The following is a 20358-nucleotide window of genomic DNA, read 5'->3' on the forward strand; positions in this document are numbered from 1 at the left end:
TCAGTATTCAATGATGAGTGTCACCAATTTGAAGCAGGAAACTAGGACATAGGCTAAGCAACTTGACTCTTGCTGCCTGGCTAGTCAACACCACCACTGATAAAGAAAGGCTACGGGGCTCTGGCCTGATCTCTAAGCTACTACATTTCACTCACACACATTAGAAGATGGTTAACACAGGGAGAAGAGAAAGGGTAGAACAGAAAAGTCTAAAGACTTGAACCACATAGCTTCTTTCAGCAAACACTCCAAATTGAAGTATTAGGGAAAATACCCATCCCCTAGGACAAAAGAGAAGCTTTGCTGCAGGGATAATTTTCCAAAAGCAGTATTTTTAGGATGGAGAAATTGCCCAGGTCTTTGGAATCTGAAATCTGATGACTACATATCCATCCCTCCAGGACACAATATGTGAAAGCTCTTAAGAAAGGAAGAGATTCTTTACTGTCTCCCACCCTGCTTTCTCCCTGCACCCAAAGCCTGTAAACCAATCCAGACCAAGTTTCTAACCATACCATCAAGCACTTCTCAGGGAACTGAAATGTATTAATACCTGACTTGAACCCACTGGAAGTGAGAGTGAAAGCAAGGAAGAGGGGATAGGTATAAGTGCCAGGGACAGAGAACAAATCAGACTGCTAGAAATAACCAAGGCCTTGACAAAAGTCTGGGCCGTAGGATCTGATCTGCTGTGGTGAAAGGCCTAATCATGTCTTAGAAAAAGGAATTGGAAGCTAGCTAGGTGACCTGCTCCCTGCCTCTTCCTTGCCTTTCTTTGTAGGTAAGGGAAAAAGACACTGTAGTACACAAGATTGCTTGGGAAAATGGATTATTCTAATAAAACTTTATTTTTTCAAACACAGCCACAGAGGCAGAACCTCATGTTTAACACACACAGACTTATGGATTTTTTTTTTTAATATAAAACAAAGTTTACGAAAAATCTTTTTCCACTTTTTGTTTTTGTAATCCCATTAGTACAGGGACTTTGGCAGCAGGTGGGAGTGAAGGGCAGCTGGGCTGCCACTGGGCAGTCACCGGGCACAGGAGGAGAGCACCAGCCTGGGAGTGGCTTCACTCACACACGCAGGAATACTCACCTACTGGCCAGCCACACCACACACACAGCACAGATGCAGACATCAACCCAGCGTCAGCCACAAGCCCTGGAGTTGTGTTCCACTCTGGTAAGCCCAATATGTGAAAATCCAAATATTCAAAATAGCTAAAGTAGAGGGAAGTTGCTTGCTTTACAAAAGAAGCAATCATGGCTGCTTTGAAATAGTCAGCAGTCCAAATGCATTAAGAAAAAAAAAATAGCATCTGGCTTACACAGAACTGTTGGAACAGACCTATTGTGTAAAGCAAAATGAACCACTTCTTAAAAGGCTTGTTCCAGGGCCACAGGTGCTTAGATTAAGAAGCAAGATGATAGTTCTGACTAGTTGAACTTTCCAGACTTAAAGTAATGGAATTAAAATACAACAACTGTAGACCTTCTCCCCTAAGGATGGTGCCCTAGGTGCTAAGGAAGCCAGGATGGAGCTGAATCACTGCTCTCATTTCTTCAGTTTAGGGCCTGTAGAGACCCTGCTGGCATTGCCAGTGAACTACTGGAAACTGGCACAGCCAATCTGCAGCAGAGAGCCCAGGGATGAGGATGCCCCAGGAGGAAAAGAAGTCGGCACCAGGGAAATTATGGCCTGAAGAGGGAGAGAAGAACCAGGGGAGGGATGAAACCAATGATGGGCAACTCCTGGGCTCACAGTTTCCCTGGATTCTCTAGAGAGCCTCTCTCAGGCCCCTAGAGACCTGGTAGCCCAAGTGGCAATATGTGGTAACTAGCAAGGAGATGGGAGGAGCCCTGGAAGGGTAGAACCTCTGAGGGTCACAGGTTCAAGAAGACATGGCCACCTCCTCTGAAGTGGAGGCAAGGAGGCCAAAGCCTCTGATTCTGACACGATATATAAAATGTCAGGCTCAATTCCATAAGGAAGAAAAAACAGAATTTGGTCTTCTTCCCTATCATGAGGAATTGGGTCCTAAGACACCCTGGAAATTGAACAGAAAAATGCTCTTCTTGCAATAAACAGAAAGAGCAGGTCCAATTTGGTCATGCAGGGTCTAACCAAAGCTGGACAAAACCTTATAGGCTACTATGGCAGCAGCTTCAGTATGCATATTCACTGGTGCCAGCCCTAATAAGGTATCTATAGCTCTATAGTCCTCAAATCCACCACTGAGGCCACCGAGACCTGCTGCCCTGGCTCAAGTTGTGGATGAGAAACAAAAAAGGAAATTCAATCCAACAACAACAAACTCCCAGCTGCTTCTCACAGCCTTTGCTTTACACATCCTTAGCCAATCCCTCAGTGAGCCCCAACCTCCTTGTGGTCTCTCAGGGCCAATTAGAAGAAAATAAACATTTCCTGGCAGAATTGGAAGATAAGCAAACTATTAAATGCTGATCACCCCTTCTTCTTTCTCAAGCATGTCAGAAAAGAGTCTGGGCCTGGTTCTTATAAGAATAGGTCTCCTTACAGACTGCTTCCAAAGGGCAGTGCTAGGGCAAGTTTACCCCTTTCTGCTGGGGACTGAATGCTACTACTCTTGTTGCAAGTCTGCCTCAACAGATGGTGGGGACCAAGATAGGGCCTTGCTATCTTGTCTCTAAACTGGATGATCAGAAGATGAGAGGAAGAGGTCCCCTCAATGAAAAAGAGACAGAGCCCTTCAGCCCAGTCTCATGTTGCCCACATGTTGCATCTACACAGAGAGCCAGAGAGGCAAGTTGTATATGGCCTAGTCAATCTGATGAGAAAAAACAGGCCAGCTCAGAATAAACATGGCAACCCCTGCAGCCCTCAATACTAGATCTAGTGGGAGGGGGTGGGACTAAGGAAAAGACCATTAGCTGAGGTCACATCACTTAAAAGGCCCTGGTATACCCCAAAACAGTATCCCTTGCAGAGCCAGTGTTGCTATGGATTACAAGCCTGGTTCCAGAGCTCTTTAGAAAAAAGGAAAACTTGGAGCCATCCTCTTAGCTCCTTGAATAAGCCCACTGTCCCCTTAAAAACTCAAGATCCTTGGGGTATCATGATGCTCTGTTGTTAAGGAGCAACTGCCTTCCTTCCCTAAGGCTATGCAAACACACTTTTCTCCTCAAGTACACTCCCATGCACGCACACACTCTCACACAATTTCTCTGAGGAGGCTGACTGAACCCCCCACCCTGGCCAAATTCTAAGACACAAGTGCCCTTTGAAGCAAAGGGGCTAGTGAAATTCCCCGAGCTGGGGTCAGCAGACCCCTTCCTTCCCTGCCCATTGCTCTCTCAGCGGCAGGGATACTCACACTCAGGGCCGCCATGGAAAGGGTCTGCTCTGGGGCTGTCCCTCCCGCCACCAGCTCCGTTTATCTTGTCCCGGCCAGTCTCTTGGCATGGTCGAGCTTGCTGGAGCGAGAAGATTTCCGGCTGCCCTGAGTCGGAGCCCTCCACTCACCCCCATTCCCAGGCTGGGCCCTCAGCCTTGGGGCCTCGACACTTGTTAGTAGCCATAAGAGAGTCAGTCTGTGTGGCCCCAGGAAGTAGCCTCTCAGTTTTAGTTCTCCTCAATCAGATTCAAGTCCAGATCCCCAAAGTCCTGCTGACACAGTGTCCGCTTGCTCAGTGCCTGCCGCCCCCACCGCACAGCCCCCTCCTCCTCCTCTTCACTTTCACTCAGCACCTGGGAGGAACCCTCAATGGGGCTGCAGGAAGCCGAGAGAGGTGGGGGGCTACAGGCCATGAACCACGGTGGAGAGATGCTGCTGCCTTCCCGGGCTGTTTCTTGGAGACAGAGACCTCCTGAGTAGGGTTTCTGTCAAAAAAAAAAAAAAAAAAAGACAAAGTTAAAAGATGAAGAAAAAAATAATATTTCCTACAGCATCTTAAGATATATTTCAAAGTGTCCCTTCTCAGTTACACTTGAAGGCAGGAATTTCAGGTTTTAGGGTGAGGTTGATAAGCATCCTGATAAAAAATTTGTAAAATTTACTATACAAACACAAATTTCTCTGAGGAAAGAGAATCTGGTTTCCAACAGATTCAAGGATAGAAGCTTATTTATAAGGTCCATGCAGACAGGAACATCAGTTGACTGTTCTGCTAGTCTGTTCTGCCAGTGCCTAGTCAGAATCAAGTAAGTACATAGTGGGTTTTCAATAAGTGCTTGCTGTGTGGTTGGATGACTGTTATGAATAAATGAACAAATTCTCAAAGAGACTTGTGACCCAATGATCTAGAAAGAATATGAAAAAAGCAGGCAAGTACATACAACAACTGCATTCACATTAGGATGCCAGAAAACACTGATTGAACAGATAAACATCTGTTTAAGCCTCTCACGGGCCCATGTGAAGCAGTGAAAGGCAAGTGTCAAACCAGCCCAGAGGGACTGGGGATGTGGCTCAAGCAGTAGCGTGCTTGCCTGGCATGCGTGCAGTCCAGGTTCGATACTCAGCACCACATACAAAGATGTTGTATCCGCCTATAACTAAAAAATAAATACTAAAGTTCTCTCTCTCTTTCTCTCTCTCTCTAAACTCTCTCTTTAAAAAAAAAAAAAAAAAAAAGAAAGAAAAAAGAAAACCAGCCCAGAAGGCTAGGAGGAATAGGGCACTCACTGGAGATGGGACTTTTGTGATTTATGCACTCTTTATGGGGGGATTGCACTCTTTACTGAGGATTGAACTCAGGAGTGCTTTACTACTGAGATACATCCTCAGCTCTTTTTATTTTTTATTTTGAGACATGGTCTCACTAAATTCCTGAGGGCGCTCTAAGTTGCTGAGGCTGTCCTTGAACTTGTGATCCTCCTACCTCAGCCTCCTGAGTTGCTGGGATCACAGGTATACACCACCATACCTGGCTTGTGATTTATGTACTCCTAAAGAGGAAGCAAAATGCCTCAGGCAGGACAATCTGGGATCCCTTTGGAAGGTGTAACAAGGGTTGCACTCCAGTTTCTCTGTGACCCCTAGGCCTAAGGAATCTCACAAGACAAGACTTTCAGGGAGCTGGGTTGTAGCTCAGTGGTAGAAGCACTTGCCTAGCATGTGTGAGGCACTGGGTTTGATTCTCAGCACCACATATAAAGTTCTATTAACAACTAAAAAAAAAAAAAGACATTCAGTGCTAAAATTGAGCAGTCCAATGCAAACTAGGTTGGTGGATGATCTTACCAAAAGCTCAGACAGGCCAGGTATGATGTCACATGCCTATAATCACAGACTTAATCACAGCCTCTAGGGAGGCAGGGGTAGGAAGATCAGGACAACCTCAGCAACTTAGTAAGGCCCTGTCTCAAAATAAAATAAGGGCTTGGGATGGAGATCAGTGGTAAAGCAATTGCCTTGAATGTATTAGCCGCTAGCTAAATCTCCAGTACCATTAAAAAAATAAGATAAAGCTCAGACAGAAAAGAGCTTTCAGGGAAGCTCTAACAAGGGGACGGCTCAAAAGGAGGAATAAACAGGATGCCCCGACCCCCCCACACACACACATTGCTATCCAAGCTCTCCCATCATATTGGTCCCACCTGATTCATCTTGTCAAAGTCCAAGGAAGGCCGCAGACGCCGGGGATCCTCCTCGTGGCGCCGCTTGACCCCAGTCTTGCGGGCATCCAAATCACAAGGCTGGGAACGGCTTCGGGGAAGGTTACGGAGACCTCTAGGTCGCCAGGGCAACTCCGGGGAAGATGCAGGGGAGCTCCGGGCAGACGGCAAGAAGCGACTTGCCTGTGGGCCCAGGCTGGGTGACAGGGAGAAGCGGCGCTGGGGTGGGCAGGGTGACAGGGACTCAGCATCACTCTCCCAGGAGCCACTTTGAGGGGAGGTGGCACAGGGTCGAGAGGAATCTTGGGTCAGGGCCAGACTGAAAAAAGGGGGACTGTAGGGTCTGTGGGCTGGGGCACATTGAGAAGAGGCACTGGGAGCTTGGAGGAACCTGAGGCTGGAGACCCGCTTGGGGGGGCTCTGGTGAGGCACCTGCGGCCCACCCCCTCCACCAGTGCCCCGATGCTTGATGGGAGTCCACAGCTTGGAGGGGGCGGGCCGCCACACTGGCTGCCAGCGAGACAGGTCCACGGGCACTGAGAGTGAACGGCAGTGCCTCTTGGATGGAGGGGCAGGGGGCACAGGAAGCTTCTCTGGGTCTGGGGGCTCAGGGCTTAGGACTTGGGAGAGGGGTTGCTCCTGTGGGGAGCTTCCCCGACTGGGTGGTCTGAGGTGCAGGCTCAAGCCTGAGGGGTGATAGTTGAAGTTGAGGCTGTCTTGGAACTCAGCACAGGAACAGTGGGGCAGGCCCCTCCAGGAAGCACCTTCTGGAAGGCATTCATAATAAAATATTAATGATAGCTAACATTTTCTGAGAGCTTATCTGACACACAATGTACTGAGAACTTCATGTGGTTTCCCAAAAACGTCTATAAGAGAGGTATTATGATTATCCTCATTTCACATGAGACAAGTTCAATAACTTGTCCCAAATAGCTTAGCAGTCAAATGACTAAAGCAGCTGGGCATGGAAGTACTCACCTGTAATCCCAGCAACTTAGAAGGCTGAGACAGGAGGATTGCAAATTCAAAGCTAGTCTCAGCAACTTGGCAAGGCCCTAAGCAAATTACTGAGAGATTGTCTCAAAATAAAAAATAAAAAGGGCTGTGGATGTGGCTTTGTGGTAAAGCACCTCTGAGTTCAATCTCCAGTACCTACTAAATCAATCAAACAGGATTCAAATCCAGGTCTGTGTAATATCAAGTTTTTTTTGTTGTTGTTGTTTGTTTTTTGTTTTGTTTTTTTTTTTGTATTTTAAACCCACTCTACTATACTGCCTCTATTTTGAGAAATCACCTAGAATCAAAAACATTTCAGGCTGGGTGCAGTGGCACATGCCTGTAATCCCAGCAACTCAGGAGGCTGAGGCAAAAGGATTGGGAATTCAAAGCCAATCTCAGCAGATTAGCAAGGCACTTAGCAACTCAGTAAGACCATGACTCTAAATAAAATATAAAAAAGGGCTGGGGATGCTTCTCAGTGGTTAACACCTCTGGGTTCAATCCCTGGAACTAAAAAAAAAAAAACTATTTGAGGGCTCAGAGGTAGAGTGCCTGCCTAGCATATGCAAGGCCCTACATTCGATTCCAAGCACTGCAAACAAAACAAAAACCTGCATTTCATATGCTGCCTTCAACTCACTTTCAAAGATAAAACATTACATGAGAAACACGTCTCTGTGTCTGCCAGGCTTACCCTCACTCAACTCCATCTAACCTTATTTCTAACCACTCCTCCTTGCTCCCTGCCCAGGTTCTGAAAAGCAGGCCTATACTTTCTTTCCTTGGCCTTTCCCTTCTCATATGTCAACAGGATGAAACAGAATTTCAGGGCTGCCAAGAAGTAAGAGGTAATAAGCAGGTGGGAGATAACTTTTATTCCTAAGGCCTGTTTATTGTTTTTTCCTAGAGAGGAAAAACAGAATGGGGAAGACCTTTGATGATAGAATCTGTGCTTGGGAAACCCTAAGACTTTGAACTGTTGATGTTCCGTTCTGTCTGGCTACCCATATACTCTGATTCCCTTCTCTTTGGCCTTCTCTTAAAGCCAAACAGATGGGGCCAAGAGAAGTAAGGGGAAATGGGCTAAAAAGAATGATCCAATCAAAAATCAACTTTTGGGAAATAGCATACCGAGAAAGGGCCTACTTCAAGCTCCTCTGTCTAGTTGGCTAGTATATGAAGTCAAACTTGATGACAAAACTTTTAGCTAACTCAATTTAGCCAATAATTCTTCTGTTTGTAACTTCCATGAAATCAGGGACCATGGATCTTTAAGGGTACTTATGGCATAATATCTGGCTTTCATCAAGTGTTTAACAGTAGGAAAAGACTGAATGAAGATGCTTTTCCCAGTCTACTTTCCTTACCAACTATCCCAGAAAAGAAAATGAGATGCTGAATAACCCAGCAGCATGGATTAGAGATTTCTGGCTGTCTATTAGTTATGCCTATGAATAGGCCCTAGTTCATAACCTAGGAATTTCCACCTCAGATATATTTTCACATGTGAAAAATGACTTATGAGCCAGGCATGGTGGCGCATGCCTATAATCCCAGATATTTGGGAGGTTGAGGCAGGATGGTTGCAAGTTCAATGCCTGCCCTCAGTAATTTAGTGAGAAGCCTGTCTTGAAATAAAAAAATAAAAAGGGCCAAGAATGTAGTTCAATGGTAGACTACCCTGGATTCAATCCCTGTACCACAAAATAAACAATTAAAAATGACCTGTGTACAGGTTTTATATAGTGAACAGAAGATTAGATAACCTAAACTGCCAGTAACAGTAATCAAACCTGTAATCCCAAAATTCAGGAGGCGGAAGCAAGAGGATCACAAGTTTATTTATCATTGATCACAGCCTCAGCAACTTAGCAAGCCTGTAAGGAACTTAGTGAGACCTTGTATCAAAATAAAAAGCAAAAAGGGCTGGGGTTATAGTTCAGTGGTAAAGCATCCATAGGTTCAATTTCAAGTACTAAAAGAAAAACACAAATTTACATACCAAAAAATAAATAAATAATAACCTAACTATACATCAATAGGAGATTGGTTAAATAAACTATGGTATATTTTTTTTCAGTATAATAAGATGCTGCTACATAAAACAAGGAAATGCTCAGCATACTGATAGGGAAAGATTTCCTAGCTGTATTTTGGAAGGGGGCACTGGGAAATGAACTTAGGGTTGCTTTATCACTAAGCTATGTCCCCAGTTCTTTTTAACTTTTTATTTATTTTTATTTTTTGCAGTACTGGGAATTGAACCCAGGGGTATTTTACCCAGCCCTTTTTATTTTATTGAAGACAGGGTCTCCCTAATTTGGCCAGGCTGGTCTCAAACTTGCAATCCTTTCTCAGTCTCCTGAATCACAGGGATTACACATATATACCACTGCATGTGGCTTCTTTTTTTATTTTGAGAGTATACTAAGTTGCTGACAGTCTCTCTAAGTTACTGAGGCCTTATACTTAGAATCCTCTTGCTTCAGAAAACCTACCTTGGCTGTATTAAAAAAAAAGGAGGGGGGCAGGAGTGGTGGTGGCACACACTTGTAATCCTAGCAACTGGTGAAGGTGAAGCAGGAGTTCCAAGCCTGCCTCAGCAACTCAGGAATACCTGGTTTCAAAGTAAAAAGAGCTGGGGATATGATTCAGTGGTAAAGCCCCTCTGGCTTCAATCTCCAGTACCAAAAAAAGATTGTAGCATAACATATGTTTAAAAGTGGGAATAAATATATGCATTTATATTTGCTTTTAACTGTATAAAGAAATTCCAGTTAAGTATATAAGACATTAATAATAGGAGTGGCTTTTTTTTCTTTTCCCCTTCAGTACTAGAGATTGAACCCAGGACTTCATGCATGTAAAGGCAAGTGCTTTACCAATGAACCCCAGGTCTAAGAGTTATTTTTAGGGAGGTGGTAGGAGCTGGATGAACAGGAGATAGGAGAAGATGACTTTTTTATGTGTGTGGTGCTGGGGGCTGAACCCAGGAGTGCTCTACCACTGAGCTACAACCTCAGCCTTTTTTATTTTTATTTTTATTTTTTTAGTTTTAGACAGGATCTCACTAAGTTGCTTAAGCCCTCACTAATTTGCTGAGGCTAGCCTCAAACTTGCAATCTTCCTGCCCCAGTCTCCCAAGTAGCTGATATTATAGGTATGCCCCACCTTGCCTGGTAAAGAATATACTTTTATCAGTATCAACTTTTGGTTGATATTCAAAATTTTTTTAACTATATAAATGTACTACCTATTTAAAAATTAGATTAGCTAGGTAGATGGTGTATGTCTAAAATCTCAGGGACTCAGGAGTCTGAGGCAGAAAGATTGCAATTTCCAAGCCAGTCTCAGCAACTTAACAAGACTCTGTCTCAAAATAAATAAAAAGGGCCAGGAGCACACACCTTAATCTCAGCAGCTCAGAAGACTAAAGCATAAGGATCACAAACTCAAAGCCAGCCTCAGCAACTTAGTGAGACCCTAATTAAAAAACTATAAGACTGGGGATATGGCTCAGTGGTAAAGCACCTGGGATTAAAAAAAAAAAAGATTTAAAAAGTCTCCATAAGGGCTGGGGATGTGGCTCAAGTGGTAGCGCGCTCGCCTGGCATGCGTGCGGCCCGGGTTCGATCCTCAGCACCACATACAAACAAAGATGTTGTGTCCACCGAGAACTAAAAAAAAAAAAAAAAAAGTCTCCATAAGCTATAAGCTATATAAGCTAACTAAGTCCCCAAAGGCACAAACAGAAAACTTTTAATCTAAGGCAGTAAAATGAAGACATATGCCAATCTCAGAGTGACCCTGGCAAGAAAAAAGTTCTAGAGGTAGGCTACTATTATGGTTTAGATATGATATGTCCCTCAAAAGCTCATGTGTGAGATAATGAAAGAAATTTTAAGAGGTGAAATGATTGGGTTATCAGCTTTAACCTAATCAGTGTGATAACCCACTTGAATGGATTAACTGGGTAATAACAGGACATACGTAGGGTATGGCTGAAGGAGATAGGTCGCCGCTGGAGGCGTACCTTTGGGGTTTGTATTTTGTCCCAGGTGACTTGGTGAGTGGTATCTCTGCTTCCTGACTGTCATGTTCTGAATTGCTTTCCACTGTCATACCCTTCTACCCTGATGTTCTGCCTCACCAGAACAATGGAGTGGCCATCTATGTATTGAGACCTCTGAAACTATGAGTACTAAATAAACTTATCCTCTTCTAAAACTGTTCTTGCTAACTAAAATAGCTAGTTAGTCCTAGTCACTGGAAACCAGTGAAAGAAATACATGGATAGAGGCATGAACAAACACACATACACAAAACACACACATGATGCCTTACCAGACACAAGCTGGAAAGGGTTCCCACAGTTGGAGATGTCTGCATGATCAGGCAAAGGCTAAGAAAGAAAGAATAGCTATCATGATTTAGGCTCAGGGCACACTGACAAATTTCTAGAAAGCCCTCTTAAATTCTTTCCTGCAATTCATTCGCTATAGGGGTGTTAGAGACTTAGTAGAACAATCCACATCTTCTAATTTCTCAAACCCTTTTCCACCCAATTTTGATATCCCTTCTCTATCAATGGAAAAATCCCTGCCCCCTTCCTTTTGGGCTGGGTTCTAAGCCATTAGTGGCCTCTTTCAGTACAAGTACAATAATTATATACTACAGGACAAGGGTAAAGTAGTAGCAACAAACAGCCTCAGAAAAAAGGGGGAGGGGCCATGGAGAAGCAGGAAGACTGGTCTTTTACCAGACTGATGCTGAAGCGTGTACATTTCAGCTCATCCAGAGTCTGTTTCTGTAGCTGCTCAGTGATCAAGGTTATCATGATTCTCCCCAGGATTTTACTTGCACACTTTGGAGCAAATGATGGATGTCTTCCCTGTCGTTCTTCCAGACCTCACTCGTGAGCCGTCTTCTGCCACTGCAGCACCATTCTAGCACCATTGGGACTTCCCTCTCCAGTCATGCCTGCTGAGTCTGCCAATTACAGAGGGACCAGCCCCAAGTGATATTAGAGATATACCTGGTCCAGTGATGGAAAATGAATGGCACACATACCACAGCACCACTATGCCAAGCCTCTGGCAGACATCATTAATTGATCACAGCTCGCTCCTGATAAGCCTAAACATAACCTCAGAAACATACTTAACGTGGAACTCCAGATATCTAGTAAAATAAACTGGAGTTCTCAAGCAATAGGTTGAAACCTATTTACCATTCCTAACCTGGTTCATGCTCTGCCATTTCTATCTGGAATACCAGAACCACTTAGAAAAGAGCCCAAATGGTTATTTCCATCCTGATTAGCCCAGTACTTTATCTTCCACTCAGAAACTAAGAGAGGTACCTTCTCCTAAACTATAAAATAGAATACAAGGAGGGGCAATGGCTATAGGCATGACTTTCTACTTTAGACCAGAATAAATAAGATTTTATGTCCTCTCATAGCCTGAACAACTGATATATTATTATTTTATAGATATCTTTGTGTATTCTCCTATAAATGGTCAGGATAATTCCAATTATATTTCAACTACACAGATCAAAAAAAAAAAAAAACTTCATGACTTCATTCAACTAAGTTGTTAGAATATCTGCAAAAGACCATGAATATAATCAATCAAGATTCTTTCCCATGTTTGAATTCTGATGGAAAGCTAACTCACTCTTACTAGAGAACAGGCTTCAAGCCCACACAATTGCTTAAGGAGCCTAGCTCAAAGGAAAAGGGGAGGATAACCCAGGTTCTTCTATTTGTTACTAGAGATTTAACCCAGGGGCACTTTACTACTAAACCATATCCCAGCCTTTTTTATTTTGAGATACGATCTCTCTAAGTTGTTGAGGCTGGCCATGAATTTGCAAACCTCCCATTTCAGCCTCTCAAACCACTGAGATTACAGGAATGTACTACCATGCCCAGCTTAATCTAATGTCTTGAGGCAGGGAGAACCAGAAATGACCAGCACAGAGATAGCTCACCTGAAAATGTATGTAGCATTAGCTCATGTAACAATCAAGAAATCTGTCTTAATCAAATTAGCTGAGGCAGTTTTGGCAATCACTTCACATTCTTCAGTTTACTCATAAGTAAAATGGATACAATAATCTTAATCTCTCATAGGAATGATATAACATCATATATCAAAATATACAAAAACATACCATCTGACCTATAAAAATCAGGAGCCCACACAGACTGCTGTTTTTCATTCTTTCTGTTTGTTGTTCTTCAAAGCCTTGGCATGCCAGAAGTGATGGTATCATTAAGATGAAGAAGGCAATAGGGTCTCTCTCTTTTTGGATGCCATCCTCCCTTACCTGCTCACCAAGGAAGGAAGCCTAAGGCAGTACTTCCTTCTGTGACCTTGGGGGCAGATCACACTCTACAAAGGAGGGAATTATCCCTACCCAATTCTCACTTCAGAAGGAGGACACAAGGAAAAGCAAAGAAATACACTTGGATGTATTTTGAGTTCTTTGGAAGAAAGACGCAGAAATCAATCATCATTATAGTTAACTGTAATTTTCATGCATAATTATTACTACCACCCTGAACAAAGTTCCTGCTTCCTTCAAGCTCCTTTCAGTTGTTTCTCCCATGTTCTTGTGAGAGAAACTAAAGCTCATATCACTTCTGCTCCTGGTTTCTTAACTCTGCTCTCAAAGATCAACCAGAGAGGAACTTAACTGCAGGCTTTTACCCTAGAGACTCCAGGCCTCAGGCTGACCAGTCAAGAGGAGCACCGAGTAAAGCAAACTCTTTCAAGCTTTTCATGAGGGCTTTGAACAAGCAGCAAACTCCCACCCTCTCTAGGATCAAGTGAAGTGAGTGATTTTGTGTTTTTCTGCATTTTAATTATTGGGATGTGGCCACACACAGCGGTAACTGGAACAATGCAACTACTACCACACAACTGATACTCTCAACCTGAGTTTCCTAAAACAGGCCAGGCTAAAAGGGGGAACGGAAGCCATAAGGAATCAAACCAGGACACAAAAGAAGGCAAACCAGCTCCGCGAGGGGCCTCCTCTTTCTCAAGCAGGCACTGAAAAAAGTGTTAAGAAGCCCTCTCTTGTCGCCTTCCTACCCCTTCCATTTTGTGTATCTAAGAGGTAGAGACAGCCCTGAACGTTCACTAAACTTAAAACTTCTCAGCCTAACTGGCAAGGGGCTCAGCCCTTTACAGACCAGCAGGCCGCTAGGCCCTTCCAGCAACCCCATCAGGCCTAACAGTGTAGGTTCTTCCAACACAAGCCCCCTAAAATAAAGATTAGACCCCCACTCCACTGCTATTGGTCAGTAGTAACCCCTGACACTTGTGCTTCAGGGATGCTTGGGTTGTGCGGAAACCTGAACAACCTAGGATCAAGTAGGGCCAAGGGACAGGAGAGTCACAAATCCCCTGGGGACCTTCCCCCCAGGTCCAAGCCCCTCGCCTCTGGTGGAGAATGAAGGAAAACACGAGGGAGGAAGGGAGGTACAAGAACAGGTAAGTGAGGATCTGACTGCTCTTTTTCCATATGGTTCTTGTGGGGATAGGGGTGACAAGTGGGGAGCACCCCTCCCCCCACCCCGATGAAGAAGCAAAAGGCTAGGCCCCCTCCAATCTTCAACCTCTCCCTCTGTTGCCCTGCCTGTCCCCGCGGGGTGGGGCACGGGGCGTACGCTAACCCCCCCCCCAACGGGGGGGAGGCTCTTTCAGAGGTAGGGGCTGCCGCTGGCCTCTTCCCACTCGGGTTCCAACATCTGGCCGCGGGAAGCGAACTCAGGACACTAGGGATGGGGAGGGTCTGGGACTTAAGACTCCGCCACCCCCTCCCCCACTAGGTCCCGTGCTCTCCCCGCGGAGGCGGCCTGCGAGGCCGGGCCGCGCGGACGGCTGGTCTGGGGGAGGGGAGCAAGGGAAGGAGGAGGGACGGCCGAGGTGCCCGCCCCGAGGCCCCAGCGCCACCTGCCCTCCGCCACCTACCGCGGCTCCACCAGCTCCCAGGGCCGCGGCCGGAGCAGCTCTGAGCGCTCGGTTCGCCCCACGGTGCCCTTAAAAGGCGCCGGCGTGAACCAACGGGCCTCTGAGGCGAGTGGGGGAACACTCGCGCTCGCAGAATCCCCCTGAACTTTCTGCGGAGTCCAGAGCCCTGTGTCGTTTCTCTCTTAAAATCTTCCTAGTGTAGCACTGTCGAGAACGAGCCTGAGGCTTTGATTTAATGATGGGGCGGTTTCCTCACTAATAAGTCAACCCCCCTCCAAAATATCACAGAAGGTGGAAGGGTCCAGTTGGAAGCATATCTTGAAACTCGTGGGGGAGGCTATGTCGGACGAAGGTAAACAAAGCCGTCGCTCTCGCCCTCCAGGTCTACATCTAGTCAGCTGCAGTCTCTCACAACCTTCGGGCCGCTTAACAGAATTAGCGACTTGCTTCTCACCTGTTTTCTAACCCAGACCGATAAAGTCACCTTTCTGAAAGAATCCCCCTTCCCCCAGCAAAGGACCGGTCTGTGGCGTGAAGACTGCTGGGAAATGTAGTCCAAGCGCCAATCAGGGCCTGCTCTGAGTCCCTGGAGCCCCTCTTCCAGCAGCCGGATCGGCTCAAACCTTATAAACCAGGAGTTAACAATGGTTGCGGAGAAGTGCTCACTTGATTCTGTAATTTACCCTCACCCAAAACACTTTGTAAAGCTGAGGAGGGCCCGTGGCCGTTCACCTCCTCTCCTCCTTTTACGCACCCCCCCCCAGCAGGATGAGGTAATGGGGTTGTGATTATGACATCATAGGCGGTTCAGTTGCTTGCGGGGGGCGGGAGGGGGAAGTACGGTGGTTACAACTGGACGACTCTCTTTAAGACAGAAAGGGAGGAAACGAGGAAATGAGCAGATGGTGTTGACGGGCGCTATATTTCCTCTTCATGAAAAGGAAACCACCTTTTTGTTAAGTCTCAGCCACTACCACCACCTCCCACCTCAGCCAAAGTTTGTGTCCTTTTTAAAGGGACTGAATGTAGACGAAAGTAGGTGAGAGACTGGGTTTCTGTAAATTTGAAAATTTGAATGTCAGCATCAGTGAGATAAGCCAAAAAAAAAAGGGGGGGGAGAGTTTTTAATGCCTTCATGTTGTGATCTCTTTGTAGGACAGGGTTTTAGATTTTTTAATTGGTTAAATAGTAATGTAAATAACTTCACTATTAACATTTAACAGCAAGCCCCCTGAAGGACATCTGTTTTTTTCTAAACATTTTGTGCCATACTCAAGTCTGGGACAAGTAAATAGCTGTGATCCTGTGATTGGCTAGAAAGCAGAATCATTCTTGGGGATCTTCAACATTGAGCTTGGGAGGGGAGGACAGAGGAACCAAGTCTGCAAACTGCAAAAGTAGAGGAAAAGTGAGGTATTAGTTAAGAAAATGGGAGTAGATAATTTTTTTTTTCCACTGCATATCATTTCTCCTTGGCAAAGAGAAGGAGCAGAGGCAGGAGCCATAATGTAGGAATATATATTTACCTATAATTACCCATATTATGTGCTAGGCACTGTGCTACACACTTTAAATAAATATGCATTCACATTTTTTTCTTACAATCACTAAATGAAAAAAAAAATCTTATTTTGGGGCTGGGGTTGTAGCTCAGTGGTAGAGCACTTGCCTAACATGCGTGAGACACTGGGTTCAATCCTCAGCACCACATAAAAATAAGTAAATAAAATTTAAAAATCTTATTTTGGTAAATGAAACCTCCTGAGGGGTTTACTGCCCATGTGGTAGGTAAAGGTTGTAACCCAAAGCCTGAGACTGTAGTCCTTGTTCTTCATTACTAGATTGTTCTCCTTTTTATTACGAACCATGTTTACTAAACTTGAATAGTTGAGTAAAAGAAGTTGGCATTACTATTTGTAAAACATTGAAAAAAACAGAAAACACACACATCACTGTAAGTTAGTTTTCAGGCCTCATTTCAAAGGAAGGTTACATCCTCTTTCATCAAGAATAAAATAGCCTTCCAGTGCAGCCCAGTATTCCTGTCCATAATTAAATCTATTTATGCCACTTTTAGTTCTCAAGTTTTTTCACTCATGTTCTGCTATTTTTTTCCTGCTTCACTTCCTTTATTTGTCCTTGGGCCACTTCAAATCCCATCTGACATCATGGGTCATACCCCCATCTTTGACCCCACTCCTTTCACTTTTGGTATAGGATACTACCTGGGCCCCTTTCTTGCATCCATCCGGATTCTCCAAGGGTTGGACCCAGTCACCCAGAAGGTTATCCAAAGGGGTAGAATCCATCAGCTCTAAGGGGCTCTGTATTCCCTGCCTATGGAGGAAGCAGAGTAAGAGATCATCCATTCATGCAGACCACTCTCCCTTTCTACCCAGTAGAATCTAACCCTTTTCAAAGTCAGGAGAAGTAAGGTGTGGCCCTCCACTCATAGAAAGAACCAATAATAGTGAACATACCCCTGAGCCCCCCTGCCCTGTAGAGGCTGGCTGGGGGGGTCCCAGGTATGTAGGGCTCTTCTCCATTGCCTGATCTGGGCATCCCAGGAACGACGGCTGTATCTCCTGTTCTTGTTTGGTGTTTGAGGGTGAAGCCCTGGCTGTCTCTGTGCCCTGGCAACAATAAATATGGATCAGATGGAAGTCAAAGTGAAAGGACACAGCTCCCTGCTTATTACAACAAATCAGGAGTCTAGATAGAGAATTACCAGGATAGATGTAGAAGCAATACCTTCAATCCAACAAAAAAGTAAATCTTCAAATCAGAATAAGCACTGAACTTTACACCTCCCTAATATTCTCCTAAAAGGGTAAATTACATATAAATTACATATAAAGTACAACGTTTTCTATTTGAGAAAAATCTCAGAAACCTAATTTGGGACTATATTACAGGAGAATTAATAATACCACAACATTGTCAGAGCACTCAGATTCTCTCATCTCTCTATCACCTGACATTGAACCATTGGTTGATACTCTTGTGACCACCCACAACTATACTCACTTGGGGACCTGCTGTAGAAACCACCGGTAACCAGGTGTGCACTTGCCATAATCTATCTGCTTTTGCCTCCTCTGCAAGACAACTTCATCTGTCTCTACTTCCCACCTGCAGAAAAGCATACAATGACCCACAAAGTGTGATTATAGTCATTAAGACAGAAATCAATGTATTCCACACTCCCTTAATCCCCAGCCTGATTTTCAAGCTTACCTGGCATGACAAGGCTCTGTGCTGACTGCCACACTTACCATCTCTATTCTAGAGAACAGAGACTCTTCACACACCTCTTTTCTAGTGAAGCAATTTCTACAGATGAAAAGGGATCCGGATAAAAACCAGCTGACTAGTTTGCACCTCTCGGCCACTATTAACACTAAGATCCTGACATCAGGTGAAGTTTATATTTTTTTTCTTTGATAGTGGGGATTTAACCCAGGGGTCTTTACCTCTGAGCTTGCTTTCTTTCTTTCTTTTCTTTTCTTTCTTTTTCCTTCCTTCCTTCCTTCCTTCCTTCCTTCCTTCCTTCCTTCCTTTATTTTTGGAACTGGGGATCAAACCCAGGGCTTTGCAAATGCAAGGCAGATGCTACATCCCAGCCCTTTTTAATATTTAAAGATTTTTTTTAGTTGTTGATGGACCTTTATTTTATTTATTTATATATGGTGCTGAGAATTGAACCCAGTGCCTCACACATGCCAAGCAAGCTCACTACTGCTTAGCCCCAGCCCCTACATTTGTTTTTTGAGACAGGTTTTTTTTTTTAAAGTTATTGAGGCTGGTCTAAGAACTTGCCATTTTCCTGCCTTAGCATGCTGAATTGCTGGGATTACAGGTATACACCATCACTCCTGGCTAAAGTTTGTTATTTCTGACTTTTTTTTCCCCCTCAAAGTGTGGTCTGCTAACCATCTGCATGGGTGGCACCTGGTGGCCTTGATAATTCCTGGGCCCCACTCTATACCTATTGAATCTTCATTTTAGGGGTCTACATTTTAAAGAGTTTTAAACAATTTTTAATATGAAATATTTCAAATATACACTGAAGTAAAAAGTATAACACAATGCCTTGCTACTCAAAATATGGTCCTGGGACCAGAGATATCAACATCAGCTGGGAACTTGTTAGAAGTGCAGAACCTTGGGCTAAAATCCAGATCCACTGAATCAGAATCTGCATTTTAAGAGTATCCCCAGGTGATTAGTATACACATTAAATATTAAGAAGCACTGAAATAATGGACATCTCCACCCACACCATCGTCCAACATTCCTAACCAATTTTGTCTCATCAATACCTACCCCAACCCTAACAGGATTGTTTAAATATAAATCCCTAATATTACGAATTTCCAGAGCTAGGGAGTGGAGCTCACTGATACAGGGCTCTCCTAAGCGTACTCTAGGTTCAATTCTTGCCACGGCAAAATAAATAAGTAAAATATTTTTTCAAAATATTACCTTGTCAATATTTAAATTTTCATAAACTGACAAAATTTAAGGTCCTTTGGGCTGTGGTAAGAATTAAAGGAGATGATTCAGTTTCTTTCTCTAAAAAGGATTTTCTATCTATCCACCTAGTATCTCTGAGATGCTGTGCACTAAAATCGGATAACAAGGAAAGCTCTCGGAAAGAACCAATGCCGCTCAACATAAACACACCTGTCACGCCCCAACATCCGCCGCCCTGGCGGCAAACGTTCCATCTTCAGCGGAAGGCTAGTAAAACCAAAGAGGAACGATACAAGAAAGAAGGAAGGAAAAATAAACACTTCCACTCAAATTAATCTTTCCTAGTATTAGCTTAAGCGAACGGTCATCGCTAGCGAGCCGCAATTTAAATCTCCCGGGGTTGGCGGGGGTCTAGGGAACAGTGAGTACGGGGAGGGTGTGGCGATTGGCCAGAGGTAGAGCCAATGGTGCGCTGAGTTCCTAAGCAAGGCAAAGCTTACTTAGCAGCTTTGCGAACGCTGGTGGGCCAATTGCTTTCTTGCTGTGGCTCTGGGGCGGGACAAATATCGTCCCTTCTAGAGAAAGCTCACGCCTCCGGGTGATGGATGAGCAAAACTATTGGCTGTGATGGAAAGGCTGGAGTCTTGAAGGCGCGCGAAGATTGGCTGACGCAACTTACAGGCGGGCCGGGATAGGTTGCTGGGTGGGCGGAAGATTTGAATGATCCAGCCTGTGGCTGTTGGTATTTACTGGAGCTAAACCTCGCCCTGCTGCGGAGAGAAGTTGCGAGAACCTGTCCTCATCCTGTGGAGTCGAGCGAGAAGCAGAACCGAAAGGTAGTCCGGTTTACTGACTGTTTTCCTCAGATTTTCCTATCGTTCTCTCGAATCTTCGCTTGTATCCAGTCACTGCCCACTTTCCTTTCTCCTGAAAGTAAGTCTGACTCGACATAAGCTCTAGCGGTTTCTACCACAGGGTCACTGAGACCTGGTTCTTCCGGTAGGGTCTGTTCAGGCCAGAGGTCCGAATGGGCATTATCGCGAGTTAGGAGTCCCGAGTTTCTTCCGGTTAGAAGCGTGAAGCTGTGTGGCCCCAAACAAATCAAAGCCCTCTCTTCATCCCATCTTTAAAGTCCTCAGATTGCGCCTCCTCGGTAAATTAAAATTTCAACAAAAAGGCCTCGTCAAGTGCGATTTAAACTTAAAACCGAGTTGTGATTCACTCTTTGGAAAGCCTCCCATCCCCCTTTGCCAATCCACTGGGCTGGATAGGGTGGAGGGTGTTGGAAAAGC

General features: G+C 44.7%; 2 protein-coding genes across 2 annotated transcripts; both read right to left on the reverse strand.

Moving 5' to 3' along the window:
• Positions 1-829: 829 nt before the first annotated feature.
• Fam53c (family with sequence similarity 53 member C) lies at positions 830-14727 on the reverse strand. Its single transcript, XM_076856893.1, has 5 exons — positions 14591-14727; positions 11362-11591; positions 10947-11004; positions 5583-6367; positions 830-3863 (listed from the first exon to the last, which is right to left on the reverse strand). Exons 2-5 carry the CDS (start codon positions 11437-11439, stop codon positions 3606-3608), a joined length of 1179 nt encoding a protein of 392 aa, XP_076713008.1. The 5' UTR covers positions 11440-11591; positions 14591-14727; the 3' UTR covers positions 830-3605.
• Positions 14728-15916: 1189 nt separating this feature from the next.
• On the reverse strand, positions 15917-19293 carry LOC143400445 (oocyte-specific histone RNA stem-loop-binding protein 2-like). Its single transcript, XM_076857673.1, has 6 exons — positions 19277-19293; positions 17828-17923; positions 17618-17722; positions 17071-17223; positions 16816-16927; positions 15917-15979 (listed from the first exon to the last, which is right to left on the reverse strand). Exons 1-6 carry the CDS (start codon positions 19291-19293, stop codon positions 15917-15919), a joined length of 546 nt encoding a protein of 181 aa, XP_076713788.1.
• Between the last annotated feature and the right edge of the window lie 1065 nt (positions 19294-20358).

The sequence above is a fragment of the Callospermophilus lateralis genome, chromosome 5 (assembly GCF_048772815.1).
Source record: "Callospermophilus lateralis isolate mCalLat2 chromosome 5, mCalLat2.hap1, whole genome shotgun sequence".
In the NCBI taxonomy this organism is placed as follows: Eukaryota; Metazoa; Chordata; class Mammalia; order Rodentia; family Sciuridae; genus Callospermophilus; species Callospermophilus lateralis.